The sequence below is a fragment of the Colletotrichum higginsianum genome, chromosome 9 (assembly GCF_001672515.1).
Source record: "Colletotrichum higginsianum IMI 349063 chromosome 9, whole genome shotgun sequence".
Classification (NCBI taxonomy): domain Eukaryota; kingdom Fungi; phylum Ascomycota; class Sordariomycetes; order Glomerellales; family Glomerellaceae; genus Colletotrichum; species Colletotrichum higginsianum.
Window position 1 is genome coordinate 3,738,267 of NC_030961.1, and position 25,790 is coordinate 3,764,056.

At 54.7% G+C, this 25,790-nt stretch overlaps 8 protein-coding genes across 8 annotated transcripts; 3 read left to right on the forward strand and 5 right to left on the reverse strand.

The window, feature by feature from the left end:
- Positions 1 to 81: 81 nt before the first annotated feature.
- Positions 82 to 1,829, reverse strand: CH63R_13347 (C6 zinc finger protein; the record flags this gene model as incomplete). The annotated part of the gene is made up of 2 exons (XM_018308321.1): positions 82 to 1,618; positions 1,687 to 1,829. The coding sequence occupies 2 exons, from the start codon at positions 1,827 to 1,829 to the stop codon at positions 82 to 84; spliced, it is 1,680 nt and encodes a 559-aa protein (XP_018152738.1).
- A 777-nt stretch (positions 1,830 to 2,606) lies between these two features.
- CH63R_13348 (Major facilitator superfamily transporter) lies at positions 2,607 to 4,509 on the reverse strand (the record flags this gene model as incomplete). The annotated part of the gene is made up of 8 exons (XM_018308322.1): positions 2,607 to 2,879; positions 2,948 to 3,211; positions 3,270 to 3,812; positions 3,887 to 3,941; positions 4,004 to 4,046; positions 4,112 to 4,184; positions 4,243 to 4,272; positions 4,330 to 4,509. 8 exons carry the CDS (start codon positions 4,507 to 4,509, stop codon positions 2,607 to 2,609), a joined length of 1,461 nt encoding a protein of 486 aa, XP_018152739.1.
- Positions 4,510 to 6,728: 2,219 nt separating this feature from the next.
- On the forward strand, positions 6,729 to 7,299 carry CH63R_13349 (uncharacterized protein; the record flags this gene model as incomplete). The annotated part of the gene is made up of 2 exons (XM_018308323.1): positions 6,729 to 6,953; positions 7,033 to 7,299. 2 exons carry the CDS (start codon positions 6,729 to 6,731, stop codon positions 7,297 to 7,299), a joined length of 492 nt encoding a protein of 163 aa, XP_018152740.1.
- Positions 7,300 to 11,760: 4,461 nt separating this feature from the next.
- Positions 11,761 to 13,116, reverse strand: CH63R_13350 (uncharacterized protein; the record flags this gene model as incomplete). Its single annotated transcript, XM_018308324.1, has 1 exon — positions 11,761 to 13,116. The coding sequence occupies one exon, from the start codon at positions 13,114 to 13,116 to the stop codon at positions 11,761 to 11,763; it is 1,356 nt and encodes a 451-aa protein (XP_018152741.1).
- Positions 13,117 to 14,946: 1,830 nt separating this feature from the next.
- Positions 14,947 to 16,853, forward strand: CH63R_13351 (Glycoside hydrolase; the record flags this gene model as incomplete). Its single annotated transcript, XM_018308325.1, has 6 exons — positions 14,947 to 15,073; positions 15,193 to 15,381; positions 15,484 to 15,526; positions 15,589 to 15,770; positions 15,851 to 16,130; positions 16,220 to 16,853. 6 exons carry the CDS (start codon positions 14,947 to 14,949, stop codon positions 16,851 to 16,853), a joined length of 1,455 nt encoding a protein of 484 aa, XP_018152742.1.
- A 1,079-nt stretch (positions 16,854 to 17,932) lies between these two features.
- Positions 17,933 to 18,451, reverse strand: CH63R_13352 (uncharacterized protein; the record flags this gene model as incomplete). The annotated part of the gene is made up of 1 exon (XM_018308326.1): positions 17,933 to 18,451. One exon carries the CDS (start codon positions 18,449 to 18,451, stop codon positions 17,933 to 17,935), a length of 519 nt encoding a protein of 172 aa, XP_018152743.1.
- An 838-nt stretch (positions 18,452 to 19,289) lies between these two features.
- On the forward strand, positions 19,290 to 19,803 carry CH63R_13353 (uncharacterized protein; the record flags this gene model as incomplete). Its single annotated transcript, XM_018308327.1, has 2 exons — positions 19,290 to 19,563; positions 19,628 to 19,803. The coding sequence occupies 2 exons, from the start codon at positions 19,290 to 19,292 to the stop codon at positions 19,801 to 19,803; spliced, it is 450 nt and encodes a 149-aa protein (XP_018152744.1).
- Positions 19,804 to 20,160: 357 nt separating this feature from the next.
- On the reverse strand, positions 20,161 to 21,901 carry CH63R_13354 (Duf89 domain-containing protein; the record flags this gene model as incomplete). Its single annotated transcript, XM_018308328.1, has 6 exons — positions 20,161 to 20,391; positions 20,458 to 21,310; positions 21,383 to 21,499; positions 21,562 to 21,692; positions 21,757 to 21,827; positions 21,895 to 21,901. 6 exons carry the CDS (start codon positions 21,899 to 21,901, stop codon positions 20,161 to 20,163), a joined length of 1,410 nt encoding a protein of 469 aa, XP_018152745.1.
- Positions 21,902 to 25,790: the final 3,889 nt, after the last annotated feature.

The following is a 25,790-nucleotide window of genomic DNA, read 5'->3' on the forward strand; positions in this document are numbered from 1 at the left end:
ATCTATTCCATCATCAATCTCTCCTCCCATATTGACCACCAGGTGAACAAGACCTTTGTATGCTTATCCATGTTACTCTGCTCATCGTAACGTGGTTCGTTTGGAAGACGCGACCGGCAACTTCTGCTCGTCTACAATTCGCCATCTTCCTTCTGCGAGGGCAAATTTCCGCCGCCAGGCCTCGTCTCTGTACATCACCATCTCTTTGTTGAGCAACACCGCGTCGAAGTGATCGCCACACGCCCAGCTTTCCTGTGTCCGCGGGTCTTGGCTCGCTTTGGATATGGCTGTGAACAGCCTCGTGTCCCAGATGCCGTCTCGCCGGGGATAGTCCCGCAGCAAGAAGTGAGCCTCCTCCCTCACGGCCGGGTCCATGCAAAAGGTGCTGGCCGAGAGGAGCGACCAGCTCGGGCTGGTGTCCATGGTGAACACCTCTTTGGATTGGTCTGAGGGCGACTGCCCTTCGAGGACCGTTTTGCTCATCGACACCACCTCTTTGAAGCTAGGCGTCATCTTCGTCAAGACTTCCTTGTTGGTGTATTGAGATGTCTTGACGTATATCTCGAATGAGAGGTGCAACAGCTTGAGACTAAGCATCTGAAGTCGTGGCATCTTGTCCCGATTCAGATCTGGCGCGGTGTTTCCATGGGTATTCTCATCGGTTTTTTCACTGCCTTTTTCATCCAGGTGCTGGAAGCTGGACCTCCACCGGGTAAGGATACCACAGTACTCTTTGATCTGATCTTGGGACAGCTGTTTCAATCCTGCCGCAGGCGCCGAGGGGTCCTCGAATCGCAGAGACGAGGACATCTGCGTACGGTACACGATGTGATGCTGCACGACTTCCCACCACCGATGGGCCTCGGAAAGGTCGCCGAACAGGGCCGGCAGCTCGTCGACGGCGTATCGGCTCCGTTTGCCGCGGCAGCACCACGGCACCCACGTCTCCGTCTCGGGCGGATGGTACCCGTTGACGGTCCACGACTGGAGCGTAAAGCGCTGGAAGCCCGACATGACCTCGTCGACGAGCTTCGGGGGGCACGCCCCACTGACGCCCTGCCGCAGGAGCTGGTCGAGCATGCTGCAGCCGTGGTTGATGTGCGTCAGGGCGGCCCTGTAGTTTCCCTGGATCGCCTCGAACGTGACGAACAGCAGGCACGAGAGAAGGGCACGCGGCATGCTCCTAGGGTCCGACTCGCTAGACCGGATGAGATGGATCGCCCGGCCGTAGTGCCGGAAGGCGTCTTTCATGTACGGGCCGGCGCCGGAGGTCCGTTGCCCGCGGCTATCGCTGCCGAGGGTGGCGGCGCCGATGGCGAAGGCGGCGTGGCGGATGGCGGGTTCCTCGCGGGCGATCTGGGGGATCAGCTGCGTCACGAGGTCCGAGGGAAACAGGGTGAACTCTTTGCTGAATGTCATCCAGTACTCGAATTGGTCCCTTTCGAGCTGGCTGGTGAAGACCTGGGTCTCGTAGTTTGGCTTGATGAGAATTGGCCGATGCTCTCGCAACTTGGCTTCTGTGGCCGCCGGCTTCTGGACGTATCCTTCACACGCTCGTTTGGATTTTGCGCAGTTCAGACATGTCGGCTTCGCTTCATCACAGCGCACACGCCGCTTCCTGTGATGGTGAGGGTTGTGAGTCTGGGGATCTTCTTGAATCTCACTGTTGCCATCAGCATCACTCACTTGCATGTAACACACCCAGCCCGGGATTTGGGAGCGTGTCTCCGGTTGGCCTTGGGCCGCTCGGTGAGGGCGAATGTGACCACATTAGGGGCCGCTTCCGGTAGGCGTCCTACGGCCCCAGTGAGAGATACAACATCCGACATTTCAAGTAGACTGTCCTGTTCTACACTTCCGCTGTGCGACTTTGATGTTGCTTATGGTTTTAGGGATTCGCGGCAATCTACGACATAGGTGTTTAAAGTCGAACTGCAGGCTACGATTTTCAATCATGAATAATATCCGATGTCCATTGTCGAAAAGGGATTAGTTGGAATATTAATAGCGCAAACGCAACCTCGCTTCATCCGGCCAGCGAGATTCGTCCAATCCCCAAAGAATCCTTCCCTCCATCCATCCATCCGCCGCTCTGATTCGCGTTCCTATGATCAGCGGTGTCAGGGGTTCGTTCAGTTTGAACAAATCGAGCAATCCGTACCCTTGATACGCCATGATGTCATGTTCCTCTCTCTCAGACACCTCTGGCCCAGATGCATCTTTGATAATGATGGCATTAAGAAAAGCTGACGGAACCCCACGGCCTGCATCCATAAAGGCTAAGACTCAGAAGTTAGCCCCTAGTCAGAAGAGGAACAGTGATCATTGTCCAAGAAATGAGCTTCAGAGAATGGCGTTTTTCGACATGTTTGCAATGGCGACAGATTTTGCTGAAGATCACGACTTTCTAGAAAGCTTTGTTCCCTGGGGCATTGGAATATGCAGTAAGACCAAATCCTGGTATTTGCAACATCTGAGATCTATCATCGATAGCGTAAATCATAGCTCTGGTTTAATCCCAGGCCTGGCCTTTTTCTTCCTTGAGGCATCGCTAACCTCGCCATGTCAATGAACAACAGCAGCACACACAATTCCTCTGCATCCATTTAGTAGACATAGAAGACGCCCGTCTCGTCGTGCGAGGCCCTGAGCTTCGCATTGCGCTTCTTCAGGATGATCTTGACCAGCCACGCAAGCGCCGCAGTCGCGATGCTGAACCCGGCAGAGCTTCCCATAGCTATGGCGTAACGCGGCTCGTCGCTGCTGGGCCAGAGATAAGGCGTCCAGATGAAGCTGATGTTCATGATCGTTGTAACGGCAGCCAAGGCGGCGGCCTTCTTCTCCTTGGTCTGTCCGCAGACACTACCGCACCATCCGAGCTGGGAGGTCATGTGTTAGCTGACCTGTCAACTGTAGATAATGAGACAAAAAGCTTGTGTTCACTTACGATCAGACTGTTTACACCATATGTTCCGATGGTGAAGATAACCATCGAAATGTATCTTCCGGCCAGGTTCAAAGTTGCGGCAGCCGACACGAAACCGACGACAGCAACGGCCTTGGAAGCAGTAATGTGCCATGTGCGCTCGTTAAACTTGCCAGAAGACCACGACACAGCAATGGTGATCGCCCCAGCAATCAAATAGGGGGGGCAAGTGAGGACAAGAGTGATGGTGGTGTTGAAGCCGAGGGTCTCGACGACGGTGGGGAACTGCAATGTGTCAGTCTCTCGCCATGATGGTTCTCACGTGGCGGTGATTCCAGCTTACAAAGTTCTTGAAGCCGTTGGCAGCCAGATGCATGTGAGCCATCGCACAAAAGATCCACACCAGAGGGTCCTTCAACGCCTCGCGCAAACCCTTCATGGTGCCGGAAGCTCCCTGGTTGCCGACGGTGTCGAGCTCCATCCGGTTGTGTGCGAGGTCGCGCTCCTCCTGCGTCAACCACTTCGTGTTCTGAGGGAAGTCCGGCAGCAGGAAGAACCCCACGACGGCAATGACAAACGTCACGGCGCCTTGCAAGATGAACAGCCACTTCCAGCCGGCGAGGCCTCCGAGGCCGTCCATGCCGTGGAAGATGCCGGCGGCGATGAGGCCGGCGAAGGCGGTGGCGAGGATGTTGCCGGTGTACAGGATGGCGATGCGGGTGGCGACCTCCTTACGGGTGTAGAAGATGGACAGCAGGTAGACGGCTCCGGGGTAGTAGGGGGCCTCTGTGACACCGAGGAAGAATCGGGTCAGCAAGAGGCCGGTGAAGTCCTTGGAGACGGCCGTCAGGGCGCTGACAACGGCCCACAACATCATCATCGTGCCCTAGCCCCGAGTCAGCTTTGCGTCCTTGTGTTCCTTCCTATCAAATCATTCCCAGGATCCTATGCAACACATACCATGTAACGACTGGGACGGGTTCGGGTGAGGAACATGTTGGATGGAATCTGACCCCTGGAGAAGCTAGAGTTAGCTCTGGATGCAAGCAGCCGTGATTGGAGGGGTGCGATACGTACAAGATGTAACCGACAAAAAGAATCGACACGCAGGTCTGGTACTCTGCAATATTACAAAGGGTTAGTAAGCTGGCTGGGATTCCGGATGAGAACTGTGTGACGACGTACGGGACCCGGTGAGGTTGAGGTCTTCCTCAAGGTTGTTGAGACGCGCCAGCGCGATGGCATTGCGATCGAGATACTGTTTCTCGGGTCAGTTTAATCATTTAGAGGCAAAGCATGTGGAGATTACTACTGACGTTCAACCAGTACATAGACCAGAGCATCGGCTACACACAAAGCTGTTAGTCACCGGATGATGAAGACGCATAGCGAATGGAACTCACCATCATCCATCTGTCCAGCTTCTTCACGAGGGCGATCTCCTTGGGATCAGTCTTCTCCTGAGCACCAGAGTAGTCGACTTTGCCCGTGTTGCGGGGGATGGGCTTTTCGGGGTTCTCGTCCTCAAAGATCTGAGGCTCGGCGTCCTTGACCCTGTCGGCGTCGTTGATGTTGGGAGCCATGGTTGTGGACGACAATCTGATTTTGGGCAAGAATCCGATGCTTGAAACCAATCTGGTGTGAAAGTAGTCTGGTTTAAGCCTTTTACACAGAAGTCTTGAAGTGGAAGTGTGTAAATGAACTAGACGGGTGACAACTGGGCGTCGCTGAGCTCAGAGCACCATGAAGAGTAAGTCTCGTCTCTCCCTCTCCCCACGGGGATGGAGGATGTTATGTACTCGGTCATGGTGGGGGGGGGGGGGGGGGGGGGGAAACCCAGGCTCGAGACCTCGTGTGACGGCCTCGAGAGTCGTGCCCCTCGATCGACCGGGGACATGGGTGTGGTTGTTCTCTGTGATAGCTACACACATACACAAACACACACAACATGGTGACATGCTACCACTCACAAACGTTAAACTTGGTTCATTGTTCGCCAAGTCACGTCCGACATGTTCCGAACATCCATGAGAGCTAACCGGATACCCCCAAGTAAAAGCTTGCCCAGGCGGATGGCGGAGGAGGATCCTGGGAAGGGCATGCACGTCGGCTAGCTGCTATTCACGGCGGTCGGCAGCCGCCAGGATGGACGAAACGATCCGCTTGTCAGGTCGTGCAACAAAAGATGGCCACCAAGAGAACCCAAGCTCGGGCGATGCTACCTACCTTGCTTTCTTGTTGCCAGCCTGGTGCGTGCCCCCCTTTCCCTGGCTCCTTGGCAGAAAGGAGAGTTGGTGTCGATCCAAGACGTTGCTCTCCTCACCTTTTCGTCATACATGATTTATTGGATGGGCAGTGGCTGGTGTGTGGACTGCCGGACGAGGGTATATCAAATTCCCCGGTGGGGATGGGTGACTCCTGGGAGGAAAAAGATGGAGTGGCACGAAGACCTTTCTTGGCCCTGCGGCCTGATGACTCGCCCGGGGATCAAAGTGTTGGAAAACCCTCATGTCGTTAGTCCAGTAGAGCAGTGATGAATGTTGGAGAGGGACTTGGATAGAGGACGCCCGTTCCAGTCCCCATTTTCCGAGGGCGCCACATCTCTACATCTGGGGGAACGCCCGCATCACGTTGAGTCAAGACCGGGGGTCGCGTAGTGCCGTGGGCTGTGCAGTGCATGTCTGTCGTTCCCCATCCGGGGTAAAGAGGGGGGGGAAGCCAGTCGGTGGAGATGGACGGACGGGACGATTCACTTAGACGCTGACCAAAGACTCGAGAAAGGACAACGTCCCGCAGTGTTCCCCGCGTTGCTCCCTCGCTCGGCCTCCTTGCCGTGGAGACGTTGTTCCTCTTTGAACAAAACATACGTATCTTGAACAGAGTAACTGGGAGCAAAGGGTTCCATGCCGGTCTAGATCCGTCAAACACCAGCAAGGGCCGCCGAGGGCGAGGTGCCATGCGGGTTCCAAGAAAATGGCGTAGCGCCAAGCGGCCCCAACCAGCGTCAACCTTGTCTCTCGAGCTTAGCCAACAACGCTCTGAACGGCGTGGCCAATAAATTACCCAGGCATTCCTTACCTTGACGACTGATGGAGGGAAGCGTCTGTGTGTTTTGTGAGCTACGTGGTTTGGTTGGTTGTGTAGTGTAAGATGCAGTACAGTCGTGTGCTCGTGTAGCGTAGCCCTCCTTGCCCTCCCTCCCTCCCTCCCTGCCCGCCCGCCCCCTCTCAACCGAACAGCAAATACGCCATTTTCAGACGTGGTCAAGCCCTAACTCTTGGCGGAGTAGTTTGGTTCGCTTTGGTCCCTTTGGCTTCTCCTCGGCAGTTGCGCGGCGCGCCGGGGGGAACTTGGGGGGGAAAGCTTCGTTCTGGCGCGGCGCGCTAGAATGCTTCCATTGAGGCTGGAAGACCAACGGCGGCTGAGGCGAAGCTTTTGGTAATGGTATAGTCTCAATTAACCCCTCCAACAGGCTCTATCTAGTATCTGTATTTGAGTTGTGTTGGGGCACGACACGGACGTTCAGTCTTCCTAGAGTCAGTCTAAACAGCTCCTGGAGGGCCACACGGACTGTACCATGGCGATGGGTCAGTAGTGTGAACAAGCGTGATGAAAGCTCTCCACACGGGGTCCAACTTGACCATACTCATCCTGCCGCCCCGCGGAAGATCCCTTGCCGCCATTGCTCATTCGTAGCGGCAGTCGTCGATATTGACCTTCGCCCCCCGAAGCACGTCGGCCACAGACCGACCAATCATGCGGCTCACGGTAGACATGCAAGCCTGGTTGGTCCCGTCTGACGATGGACGATGATGATGATGTAGGATCGCAGATGGCCATCCAAGATAGACAGTCTGAGCTGCGCATCCCTTCTGAGCATGACAGACCTCTCATCACAACCGCTTCAGTCTCATCTCCCCTTCCCCAAGCCGCCGCCCCCCCCGAGTGGGCCAGCGGAGCAGAGCCCATTAAGGAAATGAGACTAGCAGACTGGACGAACGCCCTAGGCGAGAGTGAAAGTTCTGTAGTCTGTCTGCCGCCTCTTGCGGGGTTTTCCCCGTGGGCGTGTTCCCCGGAAATGTCAGAGCCAGTGTGACAGTTGACAGAAGCGAGGCGACGATGATTCCCCGGATCTCGAGCCCCATGGTGGCCCATCTCGGACCCTTCTTCTGGGTCGAGCCGGGTTGTCTGTTCCCACCCAACCCCAGGTTCCTCTCTTCTCGGCGAGCGAGCCGCTCGGCAGCTATGAGGCATATTTCATGCATCCGCTCCTCCTCCTCCTCCTCCTTCTCGTGCAGCCCCGCGTCGACGCTGGATTCGATCGCCCCCCGTGGCCAAGACTGAACTTGGTGTGGAATGGGTTGAGACCTTGAGCGCCCAGTGGAAAGCCAAGAGTGCCGAGCGTCAGAAGGCGAAGCTGGGCATGCAAGCTCAAGGCCTGTTCTCGGTGTCTTGGCGAGAGGGGGAAAATTTACATGGAAGATGGAGGGGGGAATGATGGAGTGGCAGTTGAGGGGGAGGGGGGGCACCAACACGGTGTGTTCAGCGGCGGTAAACCAATATCCAGCCCGGCGTTGATGCCGCAACTATCACCCGCGGCACAGAAACTAGGAGAATTATTTGAGGGTAGGCAAAAAGATGTCGCGGGCTACGGTAGTTCGATAAACGTTTTCCCTCTCCCGTCCTGCAGAGACACAGATCTATGCGCGGGGAACCCGTCAGATGGACCGGATCGTCCCCTCAGATGCCGCGCCACCCCTGACTCCTGTCTGTCTGTCTGTTGTACGGATAACTTGTCCGACGATGTGGGAGCCACTTCTCGGAGTACAGACACCCTCCTCCGCTGACATTTCCTTCACGGTGATAAGCGCATGAGAGTGATGTGGGCGGCTTGTGTGAACCCCGTCATCGTACCCTCCTCTCCCCTCCTCTTCTCCTCTTCCCCAACTTTACCCCAAACCCGATCCAACTTCTTCCCCGACCCCCCACAATGCCCAGCGCCTAACTGGTCCCAACTAAGTTAGGTTGGCCTTGGGTCCCGTGTCCAGGGCCTGCCAGAGTTGACTACGGGCTGAACTCCGTCCGTGGCATCGGGGCAAACACCGTACCAAAAAACACTTGGACGGCTTGGCTCTATGGACGACAGTCGGACAATCACCGACAGCTCTTTGTTTAGCGGAGAGCGAGAGTGCGAGAGCCTGGCGAGGACAAGTACGAGATCCAGGCAAGATGAGATGCATGACCCAGATAGTTCAACCCAAGTAAGATTGCGAGTCCCCCCCCATGGGGAAAGTCGCGTGGCTCTGGGCGTGGAGGAGGCACGAAAAGCAGTCGGGACCATCTTTCGACCAGTGTGGCCGCCTTTGATGAGGGGAGGTCCATGGTGACATGGACAGTGACGGGGGGGCTGGATGCATTCTGTCGATATGTGAATCTCCACACATCGCACTACTTCTTCTGCTCCAGTGACACGAGATCCAAACACAATTCGTTGACCGCCACGTCGGTAGCCATGCTGCAGCGGAGGCCGGCCTTGATGTCACCTTGTCTGTGCAGTGCAGCCGGCCGCCCCCAAGACTGACTTTTTGTCTGCCTCTCCTCCCTTGTCGCACCCCGTTCGCGCCACCAGGTGCCTCTCATCTTCCCCTTGCCCCGGAGTCGCAGGGTCCCGCTGCCCTCAGCCCGCAACCGCGTTCTGTGCTTCGAGGGGTGTATGATTCAGCTGTCGGCAACCGTACGAGGCGAAATTCGATATTCTTCCCATCAGCGGCAGTGGGGCAGTATCCCTCGGTCAGATTCTGGCTTGACCACTCCGGGTTGTGGTTGCATGTGATGAGCAAACGGTGTAAGCCATTGGATCGTCGCCGTCGGCCACTGAGGAGTCCAACCTGATACTCCTTCACGTTCTGCATCCCCCCCACAACCCGGGGGGGGGGACGAAATCAAAACCGGCTTTCCGCAGGTCGTCCGATACAAGACAGTTCTTCCAGCCTGGACCAGTATGAAAAAATGGAATGCGCCTTCAACAAGACCTAACGCCCCACATACAAGCCTCGTGACCGTGGGGGCTGTCAGGCCATGTTGCATCCGTTCTCCTCTGCCCAGGAACGAGAGAGAGGCCACCGGCGGCCAAGGTGTGTCAGAAACGGCAGAAGTTGTTATTATTTGCACCGGGAAGATTGGAAGAAACGAAAAGAGCTTCAAGTTGGAGGAACAAACGCCAGCAACCCATGGAGTTTCTCAGGCAAGGGCCAGTCGATGCCTTGAAACGCAATCCTCAACGTTCGATCCAGGTCAAAGCCTAGTGTTGTCGTTCCAGGTTTCTTCTATTTTGGCGGATTGCCGTGTTGGCGCCGAGCCTCATATCAGACCCAAGCATTTGCTGTTGGATGCATCCTAGCTTACGTCTTGCTGCGTTTGCCCAGGCACGGATGGATCTTCTTTGGGGCAAATGTATGGATGGTTCAGATCAGCCATATCCCCGTGATGATGTTGAGATGATATCTTTAGTTTAGACCGGCCCGAAGAGTTATCTTTGGATACCAAGGATCCGAGGCACCCAGCAGTGATTACTTCCATAGATAGACCCAAAGGCTGCATCGTTATTACTCAAAACCTTCCTATCACGTCTTTGTCCTTCCCAGACTCAGGGGCTACAATACGCCAACAGACTTGCAACCTCTCAAACGCCTTGTCGCTACTGGTGTCCATTCCAAGAAGCCAAGAGCTGCGCTATCGTAGATACACTCGCGTTCTCGCCGCTAGTCCAAGCAGAGTTTCCGACCGGAAATCTCCTCGCTCCTCCTTGAGGGGTTGGCTCTGCGGGCCAAGTCTTGTCCCTTGCGCCAAGCTGGTATCGGGCAGGGGTTCAAACCTTGGGAGCGCTTCGGTTTCCCGTCTTCTCCCGACATGTTCCGCTCAAGGCGGATATCGTTGGACTTGGAGCTCCGGGTACGGATACTTTGGACGCGTCACGGGTTTCTGTGCCTCTTTGTCATGTCTTGCAAGACCGGCTGTGTCATTATTTGTGATTATTTTCGTCACGGAAGACTAAGAGTATGCCGACTACGAAGTGATGCGGAGCAGCATATTTTGCAAGTTGGCAGCCCTTCTCTGGTCTTTGGCATTGGTCGGGTGGAAATCTGTAAGTACAGAAACATTCTTGCTTTCCAACCCTCTCGGAAGCTAGGCAATCTCATGGACACCAAGCTGATCATGGTCGAATCACCTCTCGGTCTTCCGGTTCCCTTGATACTTTCTTTTTCCGTGCTTTGCCTTCTCCTTTTCTCTACACCTCAGCGGCCCCAGTCTGATTTTCTTGACCCTCCGTAGCACCCTGATAAGTGTCTTGGTATGGAAGGAACTGTACTGCAACATTTCAACGTCTCTATGGTTCATTGAAAGGTCATAGTAGACCCCAACAGAGTGGCAAGATCCAAACCAAATGTAGCAAAAGTTTTCCAATTCTCGGAAATCTATAACCTCGGGCAGGTCAGGCAAGCCGTGTTTATGAACGAGGGCCCCTGTCTTGATTTGTCTGTCGTGAAAGTTCATGTTGTAGGCTCATTTGCCAGATGCCGTCCAGATCTCCACTGATACTATGGCTGTGAGACCTCTTCACGACGACAGTACAAATAGAGAAAACGTGAATTTGTTCCCATGTGGTTATTGTTTAGTTGATGCCTTTCCAAAGCCAGTAGAGTCCCGGTCTCATGCCGTACTACTGACCTTGCGTATGGTGACGGAAGCCGTCTCTGAGAAGATCAATTTCCCTAGAAAGCTGGAGGTTAATACTATGGTCATTTTTCAAACCTCCCAAAAGCATCTATTGAGAACATGTGAAGGATTATCTACAGTGAAATTGTCTCACCTCAGCAAGCTGGATGGCCTCAATTCTTAGTTGACAGAATACGTGGCACTAGGAAGGACTATTAGAACCCCCTCGCCCTTCCGCTTCTTCCCTCATCTTCCTCTCCCACCTCATCTGTATCCCAGAGCCCTGTTTCCTAGATTTGTTCACATTTTCAACACGTGACACTACATCTTGGCGACCTTTGACGACAACATTCAAGTGTTAGGGCCAGGTGGCTTCGGCGCTGTACAAAGTTACTCGAGGATAGGATAAGAGGCATATAGTAAGAAAGCAAACCTACTAGAGGGGTACTAGAGGGGTACTAGAGGGGTTTTAGAGGGGTACTAGTGCTTTAATAAAGACTCTTAGAAGATTATTAATCTATCAGACGAACAGCTAGATGGAAAGAAGCACTGCTGTCTAGGAATAAGGGGAAGACGGGTTAGAATTCAATACCATGCACTAACTCCTGTCCAGCTCTATGCATCTCTATCACTCTATGCAATGTCAGCCTGTAACATTAACCCAGAATTGCCTTACTAGCTCAACGGGACCTGACTAAATACATTTCCGTGGTCAGTTGGCAAATATGCTGTAACCTTTCTTCTTGATGTTGCAGGTGATGTAAATGTGCCGTGACTCAGATTGTCTTCGCGTATCTGAAGCTTCTATGGTCCTAAGATACAGCCTTCATGAGTAGAAGTCTCCTAGGGGTTTCTCAGTTCTAGCTTGTTAATATCTACCCATCTACCAAACGGATCTACTTCGCAGCAGCTAAGCAAAGGGAGGTTTAGAGCTAGGTTCGTTCACTAAGGCATACACATGCTTCCATCCAATATGTCATCAACGAGGGTAAAGTTTAGCTGGTCATGCTCCAGGTAACTCAAATCGAAGTCAATGCATATGCGACTGTATCAATGAGAGCTGGAAGATCTTTCCATCCTCAACGAGGTTCGAATAACACCAACTTCTTAAAGACGAATCAGAGATCATCTTCAAAATCATTGATCATCCAGTCAGGAAGGTGACCATGCGTCTCAAAGTCCAGATGTGGAGCGAGCATCCGCACCTGGGGCTCTTCTAACGGAGTACCAGGTGGCACTATGTCTTGAAATCTTACGAGGAACCTCACGGTCGGAATGAGCCGAGACATCCGGGCATCAACCTCGTCAGCTTCTTTGGGCTTGTCGCCAATTGTGTTCTTTGTTCCCATACCCTGTCGTCGATGCTTGACAAAGGTCTCCTCAGTCAGGTCGCGCCCGCGTTTCTCCCACCACGTCATCAGGCAATCGAAGCAAAAGGCCCTGGTCCAGTCTTCCATGGCATCAAGCCGGTGCTTACCGGCACAGGCATCCCAACTAGATCCACCCATGGCCGATACCAGACTGAGAAGTTCCTCCAAGCGGGCTCGGTCGTGTAGCTCGACGTTATGGGCGACATGAAACCCAAAGTTGGGAGGAGGTCCAAAGGCGACGTCCCTGTCGACGGGGTCTCTCTCGTGGCGGGACCAATCTTTGACCGCCTTGACGTTGACAAAAGTGACGGGGTTTCTGAAGGCCATCACACCGTCCTTGACGCGAGAAAACTTGCCAGAGGTCTTGGTCGTTTTCGCGACGACAATATCGATGGTCTGGAGGACGACCTTGACACAGTTGTGGCTTTGGAAGAACGTCGTAATGTTGACTTGTTCCTGCAAAGTCCGCAAGGGAATGGCAGTATCAGCGGTGATGGGCACGTTTCGCCCGTAAAACCAGTCCAGCGTCTCGCATGTGTAGTAAGCACCGCCAACACTCAGCGTGTCGGCCGACGTGAACCAGGATACTCTCCTCTCTTCCTTCACCACTGGCCAAGAATCTTCAATGGTGCAACCGCCCGGTCCTCTTGATATGTACAGGCATTTAGTAACATCGTGCACCAGCGGCATGATGACGAGCCAGGCTTCACGGCAAGCCAACGCGGGCGCAGGAATAGGGAGACGGCGGTTCCAACATGCTTTCTCCTGGGCGTCGACGCTTACGTGGACTGTACGGCTTGGAATCGCGAACAGCCATATTTGGTTGCGTATTCTGAGGGGCAGGCGCGAGAACTGGTGGAACTGTGGCGGATCCTCCGTCTTCGTTGTTGCTCGGTGCTTGCTGGCGCTCTCGAGGAGTCCCGACAAGAACGTTGCATCGTCGTTTGCGTTTCCGCTGGCTATGAGGTTGCGGAGAAGCTCTTCCAAAACATCCTGCGGCTCCCGCAACGGCCTCGGCGGCAAGCCGACTTTGGGATCGAACCACCCGTGTTCGAGGTGTATGCAAGTTTTGGGTCCGGGTGGCGGACGAGGTCGCGAAGACATATTTTGTCTGCTATGCGAAGGCGCTTTGGAAAGAAACCGGTGACGGTATCAAGGTGAAGTACTAGTCTTTGGCTTGACGAGGTGAAGCTTAACTGAAGGTCAAAGTCTGGTGAACTCTGGTGTTGTGTTGAATACCCAGGCAACTATGGAATACCGCCCAATGACTGCTGCCTAATTCTCGGATTCTGAATGGAGTCAACTATCAAAAATGGCTTAGCCTCCGGTGGATGATTGTACTATTTCGTGCTAGCCACAAATGCGTTCTGTACGAACTGACCTGACCGTGTCGGTAAAAGCTCATTCATGAACTATCGACACTCTGCCTTTCTGTTGTCTCGGAGAATGCATCTAAAAGTTCGTTGTGACTTGCTATTTCCATTCTGTCAAGTGCCATACACAGAAAGACAACTGATGAAGAATCGAAAGCCTACTTTCATAGCCTAGCATTACATCACGTAAAATCCATCATCTTGCAGTCCCATAGGCCTGAAAAGTATCGTTGCCCAATCTTGTCTGGAAGGGTTTCAAGTTCTCAAGTTCTCAAGTTCTCAATCGCCTTTGTTGTTTCTCGGCTGCAATGGCTAGGGTCCAGCCCCAAGGCGCGTTTCCCGACAGCCATTTTCCCCATCATTCCCATGGCAAACTGCTTCCTGACGACGAAATGAGAAACAGAACGGTTGGAGAGAGCAGGCTTGTCAAAATGCTAACGCGAATAGTGTAGTTGATTTGAAGTCGTTCAGAAATGCCACTTGTCTCTGCACGTGCTGCAAGGAAGGACTGCCCGAAGACAATTTGTCATAGACCATAATCCAAAAGCCCAAATGGTGCGCCATCCACATCGGTTAATCGCTGGGTCACGCCAGCTGGGGTATAGATGAACTCTCGGAAGTTAACAAATCAAGTTTATCCCCGGATCCATTTGGCCTGCTGGATGTCAGACGGAATACTTAGATAGATTGATGTGATCCCCCTTCCCCCCTCCATGTGTGGAGATTACCCACCTCCCGGGCGATTCTTTGCAAGACCCTAGATAGTACGTCGAGTGCGCAACAAGCCTACTTGCATGAAGGATCTGGAGCTGAAGTCCCTGATGGCCGTCTCGCGGCTACGAGAAAGTTCGAGCCGGGAGTCTCAAGTTGCGTGCGGCTTGGACCGCCGAGACAGTGGTACTTAAATCAGAACCATAGCAAAGCGTATCAGGGACACACCCCGGCACCACGTGGTCACCACACGTCGAAACGCCGGCCACTCTACCAGAGGCTATTTTAATATGCAGAGGTTCCAATGTGGTTGCAATATTGGTTGACCGACGAGTCAGGCCCGCGAGCTCGGCTACCTTTCCGGCTAGTCTCGCGACCCGGGAGGTTCTAAGACTGGCTCCAACAGACTCCACGCCGCCGGAGCCAGAGGCCATGACCAGGGGTTCGTTTCGGGAGGATGGGGAATCGATCCCAAAACGGGACCCGCGATGCTGGCGAGTCATCCTCCCGTGCGAGATAGCACGTTGAATCCGGGATCCGCATCGAATGACGAACAGGAACAACCAAAGGAACAACCCAACAAGCTCCAGAGTTTAACCCCCCCACACGGGGCTGAGATGCCCAGGATCACCCGATTCCCCTGGTCTGGTGGGAAGGGGGGGAGAAGGATGAGCTCCCAGGCCCTACGTGCGTGCTCGCTGCAACATCACATCAAAAGCGCAGTGTTCCCCGTCAGAGGGGCTCGAGTGAAAGTCTCGGGAGAGCAAAAACGAGCTTGGCCCTCCACAAGCGCATCTTTTGAGGCTTCCGCCATGTACGGGTGACGTCGCGGCGTCCACGGCAGTCCCAAATGGTTTTCCAGCTCCCGTCGGCTGTTGATGCAGAAGCCATCGCGGTGATCTGCTACTCCTTCATCTGCTTCTTCTCCAACGTCTTGCTGCTGTGGCTGCTCTGGACGCACAACGACAGGACAAGCTGTGAGTTTGTCATCTGTTCTCTCTCTCTCTCTCTCTCTCTCTCGCTCTCTCTCCGACTCCGGCCGTTCAATCTTTTCTCCACAGACTATCGGACGAACTAACATCGGACGGTACGCCAGACATTGCCTGCATCTCGTACGCCACCCTCGTCATCACCACAACCAGCATCTGCCAGCAGTTCTACGATTACGCTTTCTGGGTGGACATTTTGACGGACCAGTTCTACTACGCGAGAGAGAACGCCGACAATGCCGAAGTTCAATACCACAAGGGATCACGGGGTATCAAGCTCGTCTTGAGCTATGTCCGTAAGTTCCAAGTCGAGCCTCGTGGCCGGCGGTTCTCGGCACAGTTGTCTGTCTCATCTGGGAAGGTGGCATGTTCTAATTCAACTCCTTGGCTGGTGTTAGGCATCTTTGGTTTCACAATCGCGTCCACCTTTGTCTTCTTCTTGTAGGTCCATCTGTTTTGCTTGGCTGAGCGAGCCGTAACTCTCGGTTGCTGACTCGAGGTAGTGCTTTGTCCCTAGCTGCGAGTGTTTATGGCTGGTTTGCCACGACGCCGAGGACGACGCACACCATCTCCATCATCGGAAGAACTCTGCCCGTTATTCTCACGAGCATAACCGTCGGCCTGATGCTTTCAACCCCTGCTCAAAACTCGTTTCTCGTGTACATGTTTGTTGCCAATACCCAATGTCAGTCATACTATGGAAAGCCTGCCTGGAGTAAACACCGACACATACGCGAGCCTTGCCGCTGACGGAAGCACACACAGTCGTCCTCAGTCTCTTTGGAAGCGCCATTCTGCTTCTCATGATTTTGATCAGATACGTCCACTCGCGAAGGACTCTCACTACGTGGAACATTCTTTACGGAAACGCCGACTCGTCGCTGCCGAGCAGCAATGACGACGGCGGAAGCAAGGCGCGGTCCGTCTGGCTCGGCAGCGGCTCGAGCCGAGGTGGACGGAGTCGGGCCTACAGCGGAGCTGGTGCCAACAAGACATATGATAGCTGGCTCGTGATGCGGCTTTCCATCGCCTTTGCGGTCCTCTGGTAACTCATGCCCAGCCCCTCCCGCCCGTGTCGAATGTCGAAGGCCGTCCGCCCGAGACGAATGAGTAGAGGCTGACATTCGCACCCAGCGTCTTCGAATACACAAACGTCATCCCGCGCATCGCGGCAGCCAGCCACACCATCGATACAGCCGACAACCTGCAGCCCGACCTCAGCCTCAAGCGAGCACGATCGAGCGTCCGGGGCTACGTGCCCGGCGTCACCCCGAGCCTGGTCGCCTTTCTCGTCTTCGGGACGACCAAGACGTTCCAGCGCAAGATCTACGACGCCTTCGTCCCGAAACGGTTCCGGCGGAAGCACCGACAGCTGAAGCGGAACCTGTCCATCTCCTTTGGGAACTCGGCACCCTCCCCGCCGCAGCGGCCGGTCCGGCCACCTCGCCCCGCGGACGAGTTTTCTCTGGCCGACTTGAGCCCCAGGTTCACTCAGAGCGGCAGCTACAGCCCTCGATTCGCCCCCGACGGGAACTTGAGCCCGAGGTTCCCCCACGGCCCGCAGTCGAATCCCGCGTCGAGGCTCGGCACGCCGAGGTTTCCACCCGCTGACTCCCACACTCCATCGGGTCACTTGAGTCCAGGGCTGGTCGCGCCTAGTCCTCGGGCTATGAGCCCTGGGGTCAGTCCGAGTTTGCACTCCAAGTTCTCGATTTATGGAAGGCCTGATGCAAGGGACAAGGCGCTCCCGAGGACGCCTTACGACTAATGGTGCTGGATTAGACGTCATGGAGCAGAGCACGGAGTTTTGGGCGTATCAGCATGGGTATATCTATGTCAGGCACTCACTGTTTTGTTTTATGGCCATGGCTTTCAGGCTGCTTAGATAGTCCCACCACAATGTTTTGACATAATTTCCAGTTGCAGAGGAATAAGGTCGGTGACCTGGGCATGGTAATGCCGATACAAAATGACTTCCACCTACTGGGCAATTCAGACATGATAGTATTGCTTCTACATAACCTTTGGGTTAAAACGCGATGACAACGATACTTCACGACGGGATAGGCGGTAACAGTTCTGGCAGTTGTTACCTCGGGTTCAAAAATGCGAAGACTCTCCCGCGTTACCTGAGGACGCCAGTCATCTACCAGCCTCCTTCGGGCCCTTGGCTTCGTTCTAGCATGAACCGAGCCGTCCGACATGTCCACCAAGCAAGAGACCGGCCACACTCAAAGGTGACGGGTACCCAGCCTCAGAACCGCATTTGCAGATCAGTAAAGTTTCACAGCGGCCCTCGACTGTTGTCTTTTCTTCATCAAGGCGGTGCTCCGCAGATCTTCTCGTAAGCGACGATGGCTCTCCGGAAACATCACCAGCTGAGTCGCCAACCCCCCCGCAAGGAGTGCGATCTTCCGTGAAAAGCCGGTCAGACCCCCTCCCCCCCGCGATGGGGAGATCCAATCCGGATGGAAGACGATTCGTCCGCTGGAGTGAGCTGTGATGGACAATCGTGGCACCCAAACGGCGTTCATCCCTTTCGGGTAGAAGTGGGTTCCAGGAATAGAAGTGACATGTTCGTCCTCCGACAAAGTGAGACAAGAGACAACGATTGACGCAGTGTACGAGAGAATGACCTTGCCCCCCCCCCCCCATGCTTTTGTGTCCCCTTGGGTAAGGTGGCAGGTTGTACGCGGCCTTACCATGGGCTGGAATGGGGGACAGATGAGGCCCATCACACTGCATGCCACACTACGGCCAAGACCATCCCGTTTATCAACAGCGCGCAGGCCCACGGTTTTCCCCCCTCTCCTTCAGCTTCTTTCTGCCATCTTCCCCCAGCTTTGGTCACCTAGGATTCATACTCCAGGAACCAGGATCCGCCAGAGTCAAGAACCAGCAGTTCGCAATGCTCGTCTCTAGTATTCTCGCCGTCCTCGGCGCGTCGACCCTCGCCGCCGCGACCTCTGCAGAACCTGCCGTCACGTCCTTTCTCTCAATCCCTGACACCGTACCGACGACGCTCATCTCCATCACGCAGCCGGCCTCTTCGTCCCCTTCGTCTTCAGCTTCCCCGGCATCTCCAACGTCTTCAGAATCCTCAGCGACTTCAGCGCCGTCGGTATCCTCTACGTCGTCCGCATCGTCGGCGCTCCCTTCCACAGTGACGTCGCGCCCCGCCGTCACGCGCACAATCTCGCTGCGGCCGGCCAAGACCAACTCGTACGAGGCCTGCGGCGGGCTCCGGGCGACGCCGAAGCCGTGCCCGGCGAGCTTCGAGTGCATCAATGACCCCTTCGTCCCGGGGTGCGGGCTGGCGTGCGACCAACTGGGTATCTGCGTCGTGCCCATCATGTGCGGCGGCATCGCGGCCATCAAGTGCCCGGAGGGGAAGTTCTGCGTGGACGACCCGAGGGACGATTGTCACCCCCTGAAGGGCGGCGCGGACTGCGCTGGGCTCTGCATCTGAAGGCGATGTAGTGCGGGTCAGTGACATGACGGAGGAAGAGGAGGGTTAGGAGGGGAAGGAGGAGGAGGAGGAAGATGATCCTGGTAAGAAGAGAGTAAAGAGAGACTGGTGGTTGTATACAACTTGTTTCTTTTGTGGAGTATTTTCTTTTGTAACTTGTTTCTGGGTCAACCCCTTGTTCTAATGCTGTAGGTTTCCGGAGGGGGCAAGCTCTGGGACATATGCCCTTTTGCTGTTTGTTTGTACGAGGCTTGATGTGAGGGAGGTAAAGAACGGGGAGGGACAGTGAGCCAAGGTGAAGGTGAATGCGAAGCAAGGTGAAGCAAGGTGAAGCAAGGTGAAGGGTGAGGATGAGTTCTGGAACGAAGGCAGGAGCAGCAAGGTGTGTTCCTTCCTGCTGTATCAAAGCAGCTAGCTACCTAATGTAATAACTTTCCCCTCTTCATCGTTTCCAACTTTCTTAATCACTCACTCACTTCCAGCACAAGCCTTAAATTAAAGCACCATCTTTCAGGTTCACCTACTTAATCGCCCCTTTATACAACACACAACACGCATTTCAAATTCACTTGCAACCTTTCCAGCTCAACGATCCTCAAAAGCATCAAACTTGGAAGCCATTTAATTCTCAATCCTTCTCTTTGAATCGTTTTCATTTCTCCTGGCTTCTAGGCCTTGAGGATCAAGCATGTTCTACTGAAGCCAGCCACCCTCAACCTCAACCCATCATCAACAATGTGCGTCACCAGGGTGGTAAGGCACATCTGTGCCCACACCACAATCGAAAACGGCCACTGCTCCAAATCCATGAAGAGAGGAGGCAGGCTCTGCAAGAAGCTGAAGAAGAAGAATGTCGACGTCCTGGACTACTGCAACTGGGACAGCCCCTGGGGCTACTGCCTCTACAGAAACTGGAGACGGGGCTGGGCCTGCCACAAGTGCAAGCGGCCCACTCAGCGCAGCCCGCGATGCATTTGCGGGCATGTCGTCTGCCGTCGCTGCAGTTGTCGTAAGTCAGCTCATCATTTCCAAGACAAGGAGGGTGGGAGGTGGAAGACTAGCAAGCTAACAAGGCCAAGTGAAATCACAACCCCCCAAGAAGAAGAAGAAGCACGGAGTCTACAGCGCCATAAAGAACACCAAATGGACCCAGAAGGACAAGCCTACCCCTAGGAAGAAGAAGCAACACAACCCTCAGTCCCTACTTAGAGTCCCAGTCTTCAACCCTTCCATTGGAGACTGGGTTTGAAGACAGCAAATCAAAAACAAAAAGAGGTTCAACATTGAGGGAATGTACCGGATAAAGGATAGCGGCATATTGCTGTTGCAACTGGAGTCATTATAGGAGTTAAAGACAGGCTCATCAGACTGGTATGGACAGCAACTAATCAGCCTTGTACTTTCGTGAAGGGCATTTTGTAGGAGCGACTGGCTTGTGGAGACTGAAGGACACCAGCATTAGACCGATATGGACCAAAATAACCAGCCTTGTAATCCTGTATCAAAGTTTCTCCCAAAGTCGGTCTATCTGCATGGGGCTCTATAAAAACTGTAGAATAGAAAGAAGAAACAAGAAACAGCCACAGGGAAATGGACAAAATCCATATTATTTGCCGCCTGAGAAGGACACGACAGCCCACTTGCCGCTCCACGCCCACTTACGCGAGCCAGAGTCACCACCGCCGCCCTCGGTGGCAAGCAGCCTCTCGTCTTCGCCGGGCTGGAGACCGACGACCACGTCCGCCTTACAGGTGCGGAGGGCCAGGATGTTGAGGCCGGACCCGGGGCCGAGGTTCTGGAGGGCTTCGGTGAATGGCGTCGCGGCGTCCCATTTCGCCTGGACTCGTTTGTCAGTAAAAGCTTGCAGCAAACATGTTGGAGGGGGGACAGTTTTTCGACGTACATCACCCGTCAGCTTGCGGTAGTTGAGATCGCCCTTGAAGATGACGACCTCGCTGGCCTTGAGGTCCTCGTAGAGGTCCTTGGCCTCTTCGGGCAGCTGCCAAAAGGGGCCGGGGTGCGTCCAGAACCGGTTGGGCCGGAGGATGAGCTGTCCCTCGGCGTGGAACTGGCTCCATTCCTGGAACAGGAACGACAGGTTGCCGGCGTCCGAGTCCGAGAGGGGCTCCGGCTTCTTGTTCTGAAGCTCCTCGTCTTCCGAGGGCGTCTCGTAAAAGGGCTTGGGGTTCGCGATGGCGCTGAGCAGTTGCGCAAAGTCGCCGGGCAGCACGTCGGAAACGAACCACGGGATCGACTTGGGGTGCAGGACGACGTTTGTCGCCAGACCGGCCGACAAGAGGTATCCGGCGAGGATCAGATCGACGTAGAGCTCGAAGCCGGCGTTGTCGAGGACGATGTCGATGCGGCGCTCCTTCTTGCCTTCGGCCTTGGCCTTCTTCAGCAGGTCGTAGACGGCGGGCAGGTCGTTGGCGATGATGTTCTTCTCGGAAGCCTTGCGGGCCTCGGATCCCTGCAGCTTCTGGATATCCTCATACGTCAAGCTCGTCAGCAGCGACAGGTCCGTCGCGTTACCCCACAGGCAGATCTCGCACATCTCGGTGAAGAGGAGCTTCTCGGCCTCGTCGTCCTGAGCGGCGCCGCCCTTGTTCTTTTGGAGCTGCTCCACCAGCTCCTTGTACTTGGAGGCCAGCTCGAGCACGGCGGGGCGGGAAGAGCGGAATGTGCTGATCTTCTGGCGCGCAAAGACGTCGTAGTTCTTCCAGTGTGTGGACTTGGCAAAGTGCGTGCTGATACGTCTGTTTCGGCCCCGTCAGCATTGCGCTGGGCAATCATCGTTGGGGTGGATTTGGCACCGGGCAAGAACTCACCTGAACAGGTAGCACTCGCAGTACAGCCAGGGCACATTGAGCCATGTGGGCGAGCCGAGCTTCTTCAGCTCCTCATTGTAGATGCTGACATCGGGGTATCCGTCGTCGTCGATCGGCCTGACACGGTCAGCAGGATTAGTGCTGGAGGGGACTCGGTAGGGGCAGTGGGGGGTTCGTACGTCAACGGCCGGTCGTGTTGGACCTCGTATTTGAGGCGGGCAATCTGCTCAATAATCGCCTTGCCCTCGGCTTCCTTCTCGGCGTCTTTGGTCTGCGTGACGGATCGGTAGAGGTCGTCGATGGCCTGGGTCTGAATCGTGGCAGTCAGTGGAGAGTTCCTCGAGCACATCGGGGGGAAAAGTTAGGAGACAAACAATGATGACAGGCCAGCGCTCGCGGGCGGTGACCCAGCCAAAGGACGTCTTGTCGCCGGTAGAGTAAGGAGCTGCCCGTCGCTGGTTAGCTTCCTTGCAGCTTGCGGCGTTTGCTGGGGGACTTCAATCTTTCAGTACCAGGCATCTTGAATGTGTCGGTGTGAAAGTCACTGGGTAGGATCGGGTTGATGAGCAGGAGGAGGTCGAAGACGAGGAGGAAGAGGACGAAGAAAGGTATCCAGAGAGAGATAAGACAGCACCAGCAGCAGAAGTGGTTTTTTTTTTTCTTTTCGCAAGCTGGTCAGTGGTGTCTCAGACCGCAGTTTCGAGCCAAACACAACAGCTCCTAAGGGGGGCTTCAGGTGGCTCCAGGGGACCACGTTCAGCGTTTCTGCCACAAACCATTACCAGCTGCCGCAGACAACCCCGCTACCATGGTGGGGCAGGGGCGCTCCAAGGCGCGGGGCATATCCTCGATAGAGGCATGTCAGACCAAGTGACGTAAGCGACATTGTTTCGGATAGAGATATGCATGTACAGGAAAGGAGTGACGGCAATCTGGCATTGGCCAATCAATCACCTTCCCTTGCCCTTCACCTTAACCTTCACCTTCCTCACCTTAACCTTTACCTTCTTCGGCCTCACCTCCGTCACCTTCCTTTCTTTCTCTACCTCTCATCTGCACCAACTTTTGTCAACTGCCACATTTTTATGCCGAACCATCATGTTGCGGTACGTGGCAATTATGACAACAACTCTCGAATCGATTCAAAACGCTCCCACCACACGTGCCAACGCTGGGCTCGTGTAACATGCCGAAAGACGATATTTCGGGCCGTTTGAGTTTCATGACACGATACTGATAGCGCGAAGATGGGTCTTCCACGAGGCTTTTGCACAGCTACAGACCTGAAAACACTGGTATGAACGCATCTTTTTCTTCCCATGGTTCCACGAACTGATCAACCCGAACATAGCAAGCTCGCCAACATCTGCGGACCTTCTGGCGATGTGGCAAGCCGCCCTTGACAGGAGCTCGCTGGCGACGTCTTTTTAGAAGCGCAGTTTTTCGGAACGATTTCAGGAGACACACTTGGCGCAATGCTGGCCCTGTTGGAAGCCAACATCACATCAGCCTTCGGGTGGTCTTCTTCTCTCAGACTGTGGCCTACGGGACTCCACGATCTACCCGGCTCTTCCGGATATTTATTCCGCTCGCGAGGCTGTTTGCAGGGGAGTCTCATGACCGACACGTGGAATATGTCCCATGCATGCAGCGCCCCAAAGCAACACTCGCGCTACCAACAACCGATCCTTCTCCCAGAGGGAGTGTCCGAATAAGTGCTTCTCTCTTGCATGCGGAGCGCTTCTGGCCACTAACAGAGTATGTGCCGATTGGTTCGTCTGTTTCTAAAAACATCTTCATGATCTTCCTAATCTGTCAAAGGTACCCTGTATAACTTCGGCATGCCTGTCGATCGTGGAGGTCCACTCCCATGCCACCATCAGCCCAGGCAGGGGCCAGAGCTGACCTTCTTTGACGCCAATGACGGTTCACACTTACCTCTGCTCCACGGCCACAAAATAAGAAGCTGGAGGACAGGTTAAAGCAAGCCGAGAAGCAGCTTCAGCAGCTTGATTACGCCTATGCTTTGTCTGGCATCCCACCGGCTCGTCGTCATTTGCCTATGATTCTGGCATCTCGATTAGCATCGTATCGCCAATCGTGACGCGGCCACCGACACGTTCCAACTTGTGAGAAAACACGGATCTTGTCCGCGCGACCGAGCTTTGAGTCCTCGACTAGGCAACGACAAATTGAGCCATTGTTCGAGAACAACCACTGACCTGCCCTGCAAGATCGGAAGTGGATGGCATGAACTTTGAAAGCCACCAGCAGATACAATTTAATCTCGACAAGCCGTACTTAATCACAAATTCAAACTTCGGTTTTCTTTTACGATACTTCAACCTACCGCTACACGCATCTACCGCCTGAGACGAGGCAAAAACAATGTAGGGAGAGCTTTCATTTCTAGCAAAAGAACTTGACCTTTCCAGTTCAGGCCTTATATGCAGCCTGAAAGAGGACATCGGACATGCCTCCCAACGCCGGCTCTAACCCCCGGTCTTTCCCTTTGAGTCGATACGGTCGGCAAGACTAGTTGTCGGTCGGAGGTCACCAAAACTCGGAAGACGATGTCGTGGACCCATTGTCGTTCGCCTTTCCGATATTGCCCGCAGGTGGGCGGCAGTCCCATCATCCCCCCTGCTCACGAGACGACTCCAGGATTGAATGCCGAATGAGATCCAGTTTCGATGGCACCAAGTGGTGTCAGAGTCCTAGGATTCCCGAGGCTCAAGGACCGAAATCGAACGCATCACGAGTACAGCCGAATTCTCACGGCGGGACGGGGTGCGTCTTCTTAGCGGGTGACCAGCCGCCAGTAGAACGGAGAGAACTCCGCGTTGGCGCATCATCACAGATTTGGCGTCAAGCAAACAACACAGCCTCCGAGATTTGACACTTGCAGATGTTTCAAAATCTGTCGGGCGGTCCCTGCCGACGTGAATTCACCTTGCCAATGGTATTCCGGCACCAGGATTCACGCGCCAAAAAAAAAAAATCTTTTTTTCTTTGCTTATTTTTTTCACTTGCAGGGGCTGGCGGATACCTACTCTGCGGAAACGAGGTCGAACACAAGTCGAGTGTGGGACTATTAGTCAAGCATCAATATGGATTCCGGGGGTGGCATGACTCCTCGTTTCCAGGTGTCCAGGCTCAATACTCGTCGGCCAGAGTCTGGAAGAATCGGTCGGTGGGCGAAGATTTGGTAATAGCGCCGTCGTCGATTCGCTCGACCTCAAGTGACAAGAGCAGTTCAAGGGGGTCCAGTCCCTCTTCAGGTCGACGAAAGGCGGCTCAGTTTAACTTTTTCATCGGAGCTTTTCCAGTCTGTGGCGGTCCACGGAAATCCTGGTACTTTGGGTGTTTGCTCATCCGGAATACCATCAAAACAACGTGGCGGCCAGGTTGACGCGAGATTTCGACCCGCTTCAACTCGATCGAGCTCGAGAAACGCCTCACACGCGCAGAGGAGCTGTTTGCTGATCATCTACGGGCGAGCAGACAGTCGCTGACGGCCTCTCTTCGGTGCCATTGTCGGTGGATGGGGGTGTTTCCCCTCACGAGTTTCTTTTGTCAAGCCTGGCCCAGCGGGATCCCCAGACTCCCAAAGCAAAGACGCCAACATCCCCATGGTCCAAACCTCTCCCCCATGGGCATACCAGCGGGGAGATCGATTCGTCAAGGACGGGTTCGTCTGCCACAGACTGGCGCGCCCTCGGTGGAGTGGTTAGGACTTCTGCATTGATCCACAGCTCGGCCAACTTCCGCTTTGAGCTCTAGCCCCGGGTGCTTTTCCGACGTTACACGACCTTACGAGACGCTCCCCGAATGAAATAAAAATGGGGGTGGCGCTCCTAGCAGACCGGCTCCATGAAATTTTCACTGCTGCCCGCCGCGGGGGTGGACCAAATCGTGCCATGGCCCAACTACACCCTATCCGAACATAGCGCGGCACGGGTATGGTGGCAGCGGGGCATGTATGTCCTTATAGGCAGATGGGGAACTACGGAGAACTCCGCTGCTACACCGCAGTCTTGCCCTGTGTCGGAGCCCAACTCTCTCTCTGGAGGGTGTTGGTTGAAGATGGTCGGTGTCTGAGCCTGCCGCAGACGTACTTGAGCTTTCACAGGGCCAATGACAAAGGATTCCAACCCCCCGGCCTAGGCACTTGAGGAAACGGTCTTATGCCAAACCGCCTAACACCGGTAGCCGAATCTGGTCACAGCAACCGCCGGTAGGTGCGGTCAGTTTATGATCTGACAGTCCCAAGGACCGGTTCGCGGCACAACAACGATGCAGCCTCTGCGATGCGATGTCGAGGGAACAAAACAGTTACGGAGCCGACGAAAACGATGACGGACTGGCTCAAACCCTTGGACGAACCCCGCCTGAGCTAGCAGAAGTG